Below are 13,561 nucleotides of genomic sequence, written 5' to 3' on the forward strand. Positions count from 1 at the left end.
CAGCCATGCACTAAGGAAGAGCTTTTCTTTCACCCTACAGCAGATCACCTAGATGTAGCCAAGAAGGCTGATTGCCAGAACATGTCCAAATGAATCTTTCAACTGTAGTACCTTGCCAAGGAAAGGTGGAGATATCTCATATTGCCCCTGCCCATGTTCCACTTCATTTATGTCTGTTACTGATCTCCAGGTTTATCCTTTCATGAGCTTATCCAATTTACTTAAAAATTATTCAAGTGAGTAATGAATTCTGAAGTAGGGGGAATCCACCCAGACAGTCCTGGAGTCTTCAGTGATGTTAACACAGGAACAAGTTGTGATTACTACATATATTCATGAAAAAATCTTTTCTCACTGTACCTTTAGTGCTGAGGACACAACCTCTGAGGACACTTCTTCCAAGCCCATCTCCTGTCTCCTCTCCACCCGAACATCTGCATAACTGAATGGAAAATATAATTCTATGTATCAATATGATATTGTTATATTACATAAAATGTGCTTTAAGCAAGTGAAGGAACACATTATAGTAACATTTTACAGGTTAAACCAACAGCTGAAAAATCACTTAAGTCAAATGCTACTGAATAACATTTGAAAGACTTTTCGTTTTCAGGTTTTGTTCTGTTCCTATCTTCTTGAAGTCTAAAAGAATATTAAAGAAGGATATATAAAGTCAAGTTCACATTCCACAACCCCTTTATGACTTAATTGGAAAGCTTCCACACATATATCTCTTTAAAAACAACATAAGGATTAGAGGAAGTGAATAGTTAAGGGATCCGTCTATTCCTTATTTTTGCACAAAATGGAAAAATGCAACAGTTAATCTGCAGCTAAACTCATGACTGAAATCAAGCATAGCATAAAGTAAGATTTAGTCTGATAATTTTTTATATAAGGAACATATTTCTCTCAGAGAGTTCAGTCTTCATTTTTATTACATAAAAGATGTCATGTTTCTATGAGAAAATTTTGGCAGCCATGAGGATGCCCTTATTTTACTGTCCTTTATGTCCCCACTGATGGATATGATTTTCCATACCTTACAACCATGTGTGTGCACACAATGAACTCTGGCTTGGAGTTCCACTGGTGGTAGGTGATATAGTAATGGGTTTGGAGCCAGATCCACTGCTGTCCTTTGGTCAGAAACCGATAGCAGCACGACTTCCCCTTGCCAAATTGCATCACTGCCAGCAGAAAACACACAGCTTGTAGCACAATTTGTAATGTAAAAATGACATGAAATGTGAAAAGAGTGACAAAAATATCTGTGGCCCCATCAATTCCCAAGGGAAACAGGAGTCTAAGCACCTTTTGAGTGAGTGATTCTACCAGTCATATGGTAAAGCAAAAGTCATAAAGGTAAGTATCTTCTGCTGACACTTTGAATGGTACGTTCTTACACAGTACAATTAACCTTAACTTTGGACACTAATGCATTAGTGTCTGCTACAAGTTAAACAACAATCTTACCCTGGTTTATGTGCTAATTACATACGGCTTTATTAGGCACTTGGGATTAATTTCTAGGAGTGATCATCTTAAGTTCTATAACAGAAAAGTACAGGATAAAAATGATTGAAAAGATGAGTGTTGTGTGCAGATGGATTCAGAATGAAGTGAGTATTGGAGATAACATGGTGCAGAGACAAAAACAATTTGAAACTGAAAGGAAAGAGGGCTTGGGCAAACTGCATGAAGTTCAACAAAGCCAAATACAAAGTTCTGCACCTGGACTGAGTCAATCCCGAGCACTAACACAGGCTGGGTGAAGATCAAAAACAGTCTGGAGGAGAAGGACTTAGGAGTGATGGTGGACAAGAAGCTCAACATGAGCCAGCAGCATGCGCTTGCAGCCCAGAAAGCCAACTGTGTCCTCCTGGGCTGCATCAAAAGAAGCATGGCCAGTAGGTCAAGGGAGGTGATTCTCTCCATTTAATCAGCTCTCGTGAGACCACACCTGGAGTATTGTGTCCAATTCTGGAGCCCCCAACATAAAAAGAACATGGAGCTCTTGGAGCGAGTCCAGAGAAGGGCCACAAAGATGACCAGAGGGCTGGAGCACCTCTGCTATGAAGACAGGCTGAGAGAGTTGGGGCTGTTCAGCCTGGAGAAGAGAAGGCTCCAGGAGACCTCACAGAGGCCTTCCAGTACCTGAAGGGGCTACAGGAAATCTGGGGAGGGACTTTTTACCAGGGCTTGAGTGAGAGAACAAAGGGTAATGGATTAAAACTGGAAGAGGGGAGATTTAGGTTAGATATTAGGAGGAAATCCTTTAGTGTGAGGGTGGTGAGATGCTGGAACAGGCTGCCCAGGGAACTTGTGGAAGCCCCATCCCTGGAAGTGTTCAAGGCCAGGCTGGATGGGGCTTGGAGAAACCTGGTCTAGTGGGAGGTGTCCCTGCCCATGCAGGGGGGTTGGAACTAGATGATCTTTAAGGTCCCTTCCAACCCAAACCATTCTATGATTCTATGAAGTTCTCAGATTGACAGGAATTTAAAGTGCAGTAAACTGAAGTGTATTGAAGGTTTTAAAGATTCACCATAAAAATTAATCTCTGCTTTTTTTTCCCCCAGAGATTTCAAGGGATTCTCAAAAATGCACATATTTAGCCTTTCTGTATTTTAATGTCAACATATGAAAAATAATGTTGATGGGATATTTCTCGGCTACCCAGAGGTAGTAAGCTGAGATGTTCCAGACAGTTCTGTAAACAAGTATTTTAAAAGGATTGCCTTTTTTTTCTTTACACAGTGAAAGAAAGAGTTTTTCAATTAAATCTTAATAGACTGTATTTAAGTAATCAAAGGTAAACCCAAATACATGATGAACAACATTCAGGTAAATAATCTGCAAGAGTTTTATAAAATATTATTTCCTCTGAGATTGCTTGAACTATTGCTGTATATTCTTACTAATAGAGCAGGGCTCTAATCTGACAAAATTTATCCCTTCAGTGAGTCTTGCTGACTGCTTCTTGGTATATAGAGGGTAAAAACTGCTCTTTTCAGAGCTCAGTAAGTCTGGCCCAGACACTGAGTATCTATGGTGCCCCCAGTCTGCTGTAACTCCACTAAGATAGACAGGCATGATGCAAGGTTCAAACCTCCCCTTCCAAGTTTAAACCAATTTTAACTGAAATTACATTTCACTGAGAAGTGGTCTCCCAGTGACTCCACAGGAACCTGGGCTGGGTGATACTTACAGTGCTCATGGCACCTTGCTAGCAGCTCTAGGTCGTCTATATGGTAATAGTCGTAGCCAGAAGTACCCAGCACTTCAAAAGGCAAGTATCCTATAATCGGCGGTGCTCTGCGGTTAGGCACAATAGGAGTCAATTCATAAACCACAAAAGAAACAGCAGTTCTGCATGTTGACAGGAATATGTAAAAGGCCCAGATTGGTTCTCACTCATTGGTGTACAGTCGTCCCCATCAGGGGACCAGACCATGACTTTTCTCTCCCGCCTTGTGCCCGGGAGGCCCAGTTGGGCACAGTAGTGCTGGCAGACACTGTCCCCCTAGGACAAAGCCATGGCAACCCCATCTTTCCAGGTAAAATCTGGTTTTGGAAAGCAACTCAACTTTTCAGGGACCTTCACACAAGGACCAGCTGTGAGGGTGCCATTCCCTGGCTGTTCCTTGGTCAGGGGCTCTGCTGTGGCTTCTGTAGTGCCTGCACAGGTGGACATGCATGGTGAGGTGATGGGAAGCCATCGTCTGCTGGGACTAGGGGGGTGGGAGGGGAGATAATCTGTACCACTTCCTTCTGGGTGTCTGCAGAGCTCATCTGTGGTGTGCTGAGGTGGTTGCTTTGTACCTTTGCCAGCACAGTTGCCTCAGGCCAGCACAGACTTTCCGTCCGTAATTCGGTGGGAATTGCAAACACACAATCAATGGCTGGATTTGGAAAGAATAATTTCTGCAGCTGTATAATAATGAGATGATTTTGCCATGTGACAGGCTTTGGTCCATTGATATTTTTAAAGGAAACAAGAACAGATTCAGCCTGAGAAACAGAGTAGTTTTGTTTTAAAAGACTGATAAAAATAAATGCAGGGCAAAATAGTAAATACCATCTTTTGTAGGAATTTCAGTGGTTGCTCTCCTGTTTATATGAGAAACGTGACACTATTTGAGAGAATTGCACTTACAGAAATAGCAGTAGGAAGCACTGAACACAACCAGGAGTGCCTTTCTTGTCACCAACCTGTGATCTAGGAATAAAAATTTCCACTCCAGGCTGTGTCTTGATGTGAATTCCTCTAGAGGTTCTTCCACGATGCACATCTCCTGCATGGTGAATAAAACCAACTTACTGAGAGTTGCAGCTTCACCCCTCTGCTTCATCTAGCTTTTTTTAGCTAGAAATACGTGGCGTGTAAGAACAGAAAACAGAGAATTCACACATTTTCTGTGCAATTCCAGAAAATCATCTATAGTTTTTATCAATGCCAACATTTTGGCAGGAGCTGGGGAGAATAACTTGTGATGCATACAGACCAAAGAGCCATGACTGTTTCTTGGGGTCCCAAAGTTTTTATGGCTTTGACACAGTGCCCATGGTGTGAGGGCTATGCTCTCTATGGCCCTGAGCAATACAACTTGCCCAGCATCCAGCCTTTGCTTGGTACCACTTGGGTTTGCCACATCTTTCTTTGCTCTCTTCTTTTCCTTAAAATACCCACTGCCCTTGCCCAGCCCTTTTGGATGTCTGCCTCCAAGCCCTCTGTCAGAAAGGGGGAAATTCTCCTTTCCACTCAATAGCTGGGGGCACTATGTCTTGTGGAGAGGGAGATGCCTTTTCAGGCAGGCACCTAAAAAGTGGTCATTTTGCCTTGCGCTTCATTTCCACAGTTGTCCCTTGACTCAACACTCACAAGAATGATAATTAATAAGTGACACAAAGCAGGACACAGGGCTGTCTGTGAGGCAGGACATCCTTGGCCCAGAGGGATGGGGATCAGGACATAGTTGGCAGGGTTTAGCTGTTGGATGGCAGTGGGAAGGGTGCATGCCCCATGGCTGGCTCCCAGCCTGCTCCCAGCTCCCCTCTGCTGACCTCTCCTCTCCCACTGATGGCTTGCAAGGGCAGCTCCAGCTCCAAGAGCTGTCAGCCTAGAGACCCCTGGATGGGACTTGCCAGTAACAGCACTCAGGATTTGGTGCCATCCAGGGCTATTGTGTTCCCCCCATGTTTCTCCTGCAGGAGGGTCTCCACTGCCACTGGTAAGGACAGCTTGCTGCTGTCCCCCTGCTCCCTGGTGCCACATCCTCCTGTGCTGTGGACTCAGTGACACCCTCCCATCATCTCCACCACCACATCTCTTTCATCTCTCAGTCTCTAGGAGAAAAGTGTTTCAGACTGTCAAGAGTTTTAAACCCTCTCTGGACCAGAGGAATAGCCAAAGTGCACTGCCATCAAGTGTTTATTTGAAATGTATAAATGCTCACAAACTTGATTAAAGTTGCTGACTGTACAGTGGCAAAAAGCTTCATGCATACCTTAAATTCCTCTCTCCCCTCCTCCAGTTTACACCAAAGTCCATGCTGGTGCCAAGAACATATCCTAAAATTTAAGGTGCAACATGCAAACATTGCTCTGTGCGACCAAAAAGCTCTCTACCCTGCTTAGCCAGTCAGATAGATGTTTTTGCCTTCATTTTAGAGGAAAAAGTCAAGACCAAGTGTTAAAGGAGTCACCCAGGTAAAATGAAGTGATAGATGCCCAGAGTTTCCTGGCAGCTAGCACCTTTCCCCCCCTAGGACTGGGCAGCTCATTGCCATGTGCAGCCCGTTTTGTTTCCCTGTTAATTCTGAGATGTCATCTACCCAAAGACATGAGAATTTGCTTTCAGAGTTCCTGGAGAACTTTAACTCCAGCCTCTACTGCTAATATGATTACTGAGGTTAAGATTTATGAGAAGTGTCCACACTTACCCAGAGGACACTCTGCTTGCCTGCCAGGGCCGTGAATCAGTCAAGAGTGCCCTGCAGGTCCCTGAGCAGTAATGGAGTCAGGCCAAAGGAGCAGTGATTTCATACCAGCTAGGTCTCAATTAGACTTTTTAATCTCTTAACCTGTGAGGATGCCTGATGGCAGTAGCTCACATTTGTTAATAAGAGAACCACAGTGCCAGGCACAGGGTTGGCTGGTCTATCCTTATTTCCAGAAGCAACTACACTACTACCAAGATCTGGGAGGAGAAAAACTAGCAGCAGTCACCCCAAACCACCAAGGGGCACAAATGAAAGCGTTGGTGGCCACCTGTACATTGTCCCATCATAGAAACAGAAAGCAGCAACAAAGGACCCAATCTCAAAGTGCTTTGCAATTCCTAATGCAATGAGGGTTTCTGTTGCCTGTGCAAGGGGGGGCAGAAGTGACACCAGTTCTGTAGACCCCGGCTTGCACTGCTAATCCTCTTCACTGGATTTTTATGCATGAAATGTAGTATCTTTAATGCATTCAATTAGCAAAATTAAGAACTTGGTGTGTCATCACATCTGTAAGTGTTTTGAGAACTTCCAGAATGAATGGGATCCAGGACATGCACTTACCTTTAAAAACTGAGGCGTTGCCAAACGAACAGTCGCGACGAAGCAGACCTGCTTTCCCGGGGATGTTCTGTAAGCCCTTGGGACAGCCTCATCAAAGCCATTGCAAGTGGAGTTAGGCACTAGGTAGGGAAAAGAAACGGGACCCGGAGTCACACCTCATGTGAGATTTGCTCTCCCTACATATTTTGCACACTTGAATCATACAAATTATATTCAGAGAAGTGCTCTAAAAGCTTTTAAAGCTGATATGCATATATTTAAATCCAAGTTAGTCATGTTAGGCAGAAAGACATCAGAGCTTAACTTCAAGTATGAATCTTACAGGTTAATCCTGATAAAAAATAAGGCCAAACCTTATTGCAGAGCATGAACCAGCTTTCTGGAAAAAAACCCCATGCATCCAGTTGCTCTTTTTCACCACTCGCAAGAAAAAAAAATACATGCTGCAGCATGCCTAGTGCCCTAACTTCTAAGAGGCAGTGAAAAAAACTGTTGGCAAGAGAGGTAAATGAAGAGAGTTCGTCGAGTCATCAGTGGCAAAACAATGGGGCTCACAGCCAGTGAGGCTTAACTGAGCTAGCAAGAGGTGGCTTGTGATTCTCGGCTGCTGAAGCGTGCCTTCCCCTTCTGCATCAAAGGAAAACTGTCCCCAGAGTGCTCAAGTTCTCCTTGTTTTAAGGAAGAGCAAAGAGGACCCCATGTACAGCACTGGCTTCCAGAGCTGGGCATTTCTGGTGAGTCCACAGAGAGCTTGCTGTCCCCTGAAACACTAGGCAGAACGGAAAACTGGATGTGATGTGGCTACAGATTTTGTGTATGGTTTTTTATCTGCATCTTACGTGATCACATGGCTTTTGCATTGCTTTGAGGGCCCACTAGCACCTCCTGCCCCAAAGATGCATTGCCAAAAGAACGTGCTGCCATAAGCTAGCCCAGAGTCCCACGTTACAATCACCTAATGCAAATTCTTCATCCAAATCAGAGCTGTTTAGAGATGGAAATCCTGCTCCCACAGCAGTGAAAGAAAACTGTGCACTTAGCTGCAGTGGGAACTGGCTTGGCCTCATGGGCTCCCACCCTGCCCAGCCAGCTCTCTCCCATGGAAGCAGAGAAGGTCCAATCTAGCAGCCAGACTTCTCCGATATGAGTTAATTTAATGCTAATAGGGATTAATGCTAATGTGAAACTACCTTTCCTTATTATTAGGCCCCTATATCTAGCTTCATGAAGTTTCCTACAGTTTGTCTCTTCTGCACAGGACAAAGCAAGGATAACCACATCCATTCCTGTGAAAATAAAGAGTTTTGTATCTCTCTGGGTAAGAGGTAACTAAGGGTTTTATGCTGGGATGCTTCTGTACTGGGCTTTAGTTCACCAGCATAAATTGTAGAGATGGAAGAAGTCTCAAAATGGGTGCTTTTGGAACCCAGTTCAACCTGTTAAAAGCCTTAGAATGATGTTACATAGCTGAAAACAAGGGTAACAGGCTGAGACAAAAAAATATGTACTCTGAGCAGAATTCACACCTGTGATTATCATGTTTAGGACATTGTGTACACAATGTATATTGTGCCAAAAAAGGAAGAAAGATTCCTCATCTGAGAAAGCAAAGCAGATGTGAACATCTGCAGAGATTACAGCCCTCTTTTGCAGTTGAGTCTGGAGGGTATGGCTGGCTGGGTATTGAAATAAAAAATATGGGCAAAATTCTCCTTCTTTCACCAGCAAAGCACACTTGCTCTAGGGACTTCCTAGGAAGATGTATTCCTGTTCTGCTCCTGAGGTTATGTGCATATAGGAGGGCTTCTATGGGATTATTAATACAAGAGATGAAAAAAAAAAGAAGAAAGAGGCAGGAGCTGCAGGCAACAGGCGAAGCCTGAGTAAGAGTTATTGGTTCTTCTGTTATATGATTATTATGTGCAAGTCTGTCCATTTCTGTAGTGAGTTCTGTTTAAAAATTAATGGTATTGCTAGAAACCTACACGAAAGGCACTGTCAAAAGTTATTTCCAGGCTTATGATGTAATATGTTGTCATACTTGAAGTCAATGTGCCTAATCCTCTCTGTAATAGCCAAGTTCAGTAGCAAATATTTGCGGGCTGGGCTTTAAGATTTGAAAATAAGATAAGAGCAGTCCACCTCCAAAGCACAGGTATAAGTTAACCTAGTTACTGAACCCGCGGGCTTGCAAATGACACCAGTTGCAGAAGAAAGCTGAGAGCGAGAGAATGTTGAACTCAGTGGCAGTGAATGAGTAAGTCCAAGATGAGATAGAGCTGGCCTGGCTGAAACTCATCCAAACTTCAAAAAGCTACTCTGTCATCTCAATACTTAGCTGTCCATCACAAAGCCCAAAGCACTAAAAGCCTCGATGATGCAGGCAAGTAGCCACCACCTTGAAATATACACCTTGATCTGAGAAGAACAACTGCAATAACTGAAAGAAAAAAATCCCACATTTGTTTCTGAATTACTTTGCTGCCTGACTTACTTTGTTGGGATCTGTTCTTTCCACAGCTCTATCTGCATTGCCTGTTTTGCTCTGCTCCTGCATCTGGTCAGCACATTTAAACTTTTTTTTTGTTGTTGATAAATTTAAAAGTCGTGTTAAAAAAAGAAATAATTACATTATTTTTTTCATTTAAAAGAATCCTGGTATAATCTTTTAAGCATGCCTTCTGAAAGTTCTATTTTATAATTTTCCAAGTCCCTTTAAAAGAAACACTCAATATCTTGAAGTGGCAAAGTAGCTAACTTTCTGAGAGCACCACAGAAAAGTAGTGGCATGACAAACGTAAGATGAAGTATGAGGCTATATTGATATTAACATTTGTAAGTCCAATACAGATCTTGGAGTGCTTTTGTCAGAAGGCACCTGATGAAAATGTTAAGCTGGCTATAAACGGGTCGCTTATTTAAATGAGGGCATGTGTGTTTCACAATTAAAAGATCTAGACAGAATATCCTGAGTAGGAAACTAGAAGGTTGTGTGATGAAGCTAAATACATAATCAGAGGGGTGAAACAGTTGTCTCATATATTTCACAAAGAATCCCAGAATCACAGTATCTTAGGGGTTGGAAGGGACCTCGAAAGATCATCTAGTCCAACCTCCCTGCCAGAGCAGGATCCCCTAGAGTACATCAGGAATTTTAATAGTTTTTGACATTACCTATCAGAGCTGCTGGTCCTAGAGCTTACACCAAATTCTTTTGTAGAAGAACTATTGAATAATCTGCAAATATAATATAAAAAGATACAGAGAAACTGATTTGCCTATACACAAGGACTTTGTTGGTGGTGGTCAGTTCAGTTTTGTTTGTTTTTTTTTTTTAAAAAACAAACAAACTAGGGCACTAAGGAGAGAATGTTAAAAATAAGTTATATATAGGGAACCACGCCCTTAACTACCACAGATAAAAATATTTTTATTCTTAGGGATATAAATCATGCCACATGAAAATAATAAAAACATATTTTAAAACCCTCAGATGCCATATTATCCAGTTAGTAATAGTACAGCAGTCAGTTGCTCAGACATCTTATTTTAACTTATCATGTTGAAAACATTCTTCCTATACCAGCAAACTTCTCATTTATGCCAATGCCATTTGAAAGAAATCCCTCCTTCTCATTTTGTCCAGAGATGTTAATGTCCAAAGAACCCATCTTAGTGACTGTCAAACAAAATGAACAGTGATTTCAAAAATTACAAGCCAAATCAAGATTGTTTCACATGGATAAATTCAGACTACAGATAAACAGAATATTCAGCAATTAATATATGTAATGAAGAAATGTAAAGTGCTAGTGGGAAGCCAGGCTGCACTCAGTAGCTTTGGAGGAGTACTAGTGACAGTATCCATACATCACTTACCTACTTAGATCTACTCTCTCCTCTTTCCTCCTCCTGTTTCTCCCCTTGCCATCCTCTGTTGATATGAATTCCAAGTAAATTCTTTAGGACAGGAATGGTGCCTTTTTTCTTAAGTGCCCATGGAGAGCCCAGCATAAGTGCTGCAGATTGCTAGCTGCTGCTTCCACAATATTGTTAATAGTAAATAATATTATGCGGCTGTCGGTTCTGATCAAAACATGCATTTCAGTTTGAGTTATTCTTGTTATCAGATGTTTCTGCATATGTTTATGGAGGCTTGAGATCAATGTATCTTCTGTATAAATCTGTTTATTTCTTTTAAAAAGGAATTCAGATTGAATTAATTGTTCTGGGAGTGAAAACATGTTTTTTTCTCCCCAGTGGAATAATTTTCTTGATGGTTATTCTTATCTATAAGAGATAAATCAGCTAACAGTAAAGTATCTGCTATTGTTAGCACCCAGTAACCAGATACTTCCTGAGTTTCCATGTAATTTGGAAAAAAAAAGTATCATTTTAAATTCCACTAGAATATTTGATTATATCACTTGATTGGGAGCTCTTTTCACTTAATGGTTATCTCCTCCTTTAGGAGGAAAACTTCAGGCATTTTGAATGAAAGGACAGATCTGCCACTCTAAAGGTGCTGGTGGTCGTTTTTTATTTTGATAAACGCTTCAAAAGGCAGGACTCTGGCTTTGTACCTTAAAGGAGTTTTTAAGCAAGTATGTCACCTCAGAAATAGGATAACAAAGCTGGTATTTGCTTATAAAATTGTAAGAGATCTTCTTCTGTTTACAAATGTACAAACAATTTTCACAGGAGGGATAAATCCAGCCTGGCTTATCTTTTCTTATCAGAGTTTGCTATTAAGCGGCTTTGTAAAATAATTTATTCTCCTTCAATTTGACATTTTATACTGGGAGCTAAGCATTTCCCTTGGATTTTTTTGAGGGTTACCTTTATTACTTGCCTCCCTCCTCAGCCCTCAGGCAAAACTAGATGGGAGCCACTGCATTATTCACTGGTGAGGCTGACATGACTCTGCCCCTTAGGTACTACTGGTCAACAGAACAGTGATGGCATTCAGCTCCCTCAGGTGTTTGCATATATTAAACTCTCTCATTAACAACTGGACTACAGGACCAGAATATGAAATATGTTTTAAATATGTGAAGTTCCTATTTGCAAACTAAAAAAATTTCTCGTAGAAGCAAAGAGGGAAGCTCCACTTTCCTCTTCTGAGTGGCCCATGGGCCACCTTGCCACCTCTCAAAAGACTACTGAGTCTTCACATCAGGTTACAGTCCCGCTTTTCTCATTGAAGCTTAATTAATGATGATTATATAATCCTCCCAAATGGAAAATCAAATCTCTTGTATTTGATTTAGCACAGCCAGTGACTCATGCAGTCACTCCGCAGAGCTTGCGCTGCTGTTTCCCTGGTCGGCTGCTCTCACTTGGGCACAGCTCATTCCAGGGTGGTTCGCTCATGTGCAGGCGGCTCGTGTCACATCCCTGGTGTAGATACAGCTGCTGCAGTAATATCTCTGCAGCAGGGTTTACAGAGTATGGCCTCCCACACACCATCCCCAGGACCAGCCCAGGTGTAGACCCTCCTGCTAACCCTGGCACCGGGCTGTGCAGCTCCTCTAGCCTCCAGCTAGAGCTGAGGCCAGGAGCTCTAGGGATGGTGATCTTCTGGAAGACTGAACACACACTGTGAGAGATGTGAATTTTCCAGGCAATGTCTGGAGCTTGCAAATGCAGCTCCCTGCCCCTTCCTGGAAGGGGGAAAGTTGCTGGTGACTGCTCCTTCTTGCGGAGTAGCATGGGTTCAATGCAAGTGGTACACGACCTGTCTCCCTGATGGCAATCCTGGTGACAAGTCACCTTGCTAGATATTGGGTATTTGTTCTGCTTTAGTAGAAAAAATAATCTCTTTGGCATCTCAGTGTTACAGTACCACAGCCTTTAAAGCCCCAGAGGTCCCACCAAAGTTAGGGAGAGCAGCTAAGCCCCTAACTGGCTTTCTAAGCCCCAGCCATTCAAGCCCATCCCTATATGATGTTCTCAGCCATAAGTCACAATGCAATTAAAGGAGAAGGTATGAGGTAGGGGGGAGGGGGTAAGGTTACTGGGACCCCAGCACGCATGTCTCCTTCCCTGAAGCACCAACATTCTATGAGCAATGCACAGGAAAAAATGAGCCCAAGAAGATGATAATTCAAGGGAGGTTATGTAGAAGGTTATGTGGAAGTAGAACAAAACTAGTGACATTTCTGTTCAAGAGGGCAAAAAAGGACCTACCAGTTCTTCAAAACATTAGTGAAGGTTAAGTGAGAGGGAAAGGTGAAAGATTCATTAGACAACCCTACATTAATGAGAATGGAATAGTTAAGTATGCTGATGGGATACAGTCTGCCCAGGAATAAAAGAGCAGCCCCTGAGCAGAGGGGCTGTGGCAGCCCTGAGGTAGGAACGTGCAGGCAGGGTGGACGCAGCAAACTGTTGGAAACAAAGGTAGGATTTGGCGTTGGGCAGCTAAAAAGGAGTAGCAGAGATCTGTATTTAGAGAACATCCTGTATCAGTCTCCCATGTATAAACACATGCTCACACTTCCACTGCTGTGAAAACCTACAGGGAAAAGCATTCTTGAATACATTCATAAGGTATGTCTCCTGCTAATTAAGCTTAATTTGCAATTTCTATCTTTCTCCCCCTAACAGTATGCTTAGCTAACTCCTTTCTTATCTTTAGCTTAGCCTCTTTCCTCTACAAAAACCTCTGAAAAGCAGGATCCTATGCACATAGGATGAGCATTGCCCGGTGAGTGGTATGTCTCTGTCCCACCACCCTTGTCACTGCTGTGTTTCTCACCTGGAGGGGGGCTGGCTGGAGAACAGTTATTTACTTATTTAATGGGAGGAAGAAGAGAGCAATTACTGGCAGGGCTGGCAGCTGACAGCCCTGGGGTGCATGGGCTGGGAGGACAGTGCCAGATAATGGGGCACCCCGGGGTGTGGGGGGCCAAGCAGACCCCATCACTGCACCCATCAGATGCTCAAAGGTGTCTGTGCTGCAAGTCCCTGTGCCAAAGCACAGCTGCTTGATC

At 42.8% G+C, this 13,561-nt stretch overlaps 1 protein-coding gene across 3 annotated transcripts in view; it reads right to left on the minus strand.

The window, feature by feature from the left end:
• NPAS2 (neuronal PAS domain protein 2) overlaps positions 1 to 13,561 on the minus strand; it is a 114,355-nt gene that overhangs the window by 22,638 nt on the left and 78,156 nt on the right. For all 3 annotated transcript variants that reach the window (XM_051640353.1, XM_051640342.1, XM_051640331.1), the window contains exons 8-12: positions 6,567 to 6,685; positions 4,216 to 4,298; positions 3,212 to 3,318; positions 1,046 to 1,193; positions 361 to 442 (exon numbers count right to left, since the gene is read on the minus strand). In XM_051640353.1, the coding sequence (XP_051496313.1) occupies positions 361 to 442; positions 1,046 to 1,193; positions 3,212 to 3,318; positions 4,216 to 4,298; positions 6,567 to 6,685 (539 nt within the window). The remainder of the gene's footprint in view (positions 1 to 360; positions 443 to 1,045; positions 1,194 to 3,211; positions 3,319 to 4,215; positions 4,299 to 6,566; positions 6,686 to 13,561) is intronic.

Source organism: Apus apus, chromosome 1 (assembly GCF_020740795.1).
Source record: "Apus apus isolate bApuApu2 chromosome 1, bApuApu2.pri.cur, whole genome shotgun sequence".
Classification (NCBI taxonomy): domain Eukaryota; kingdom Metazoa; phylum Chordata; class Aves; order Apodiformes; family Apodidae; genus Apus; species Apus apus.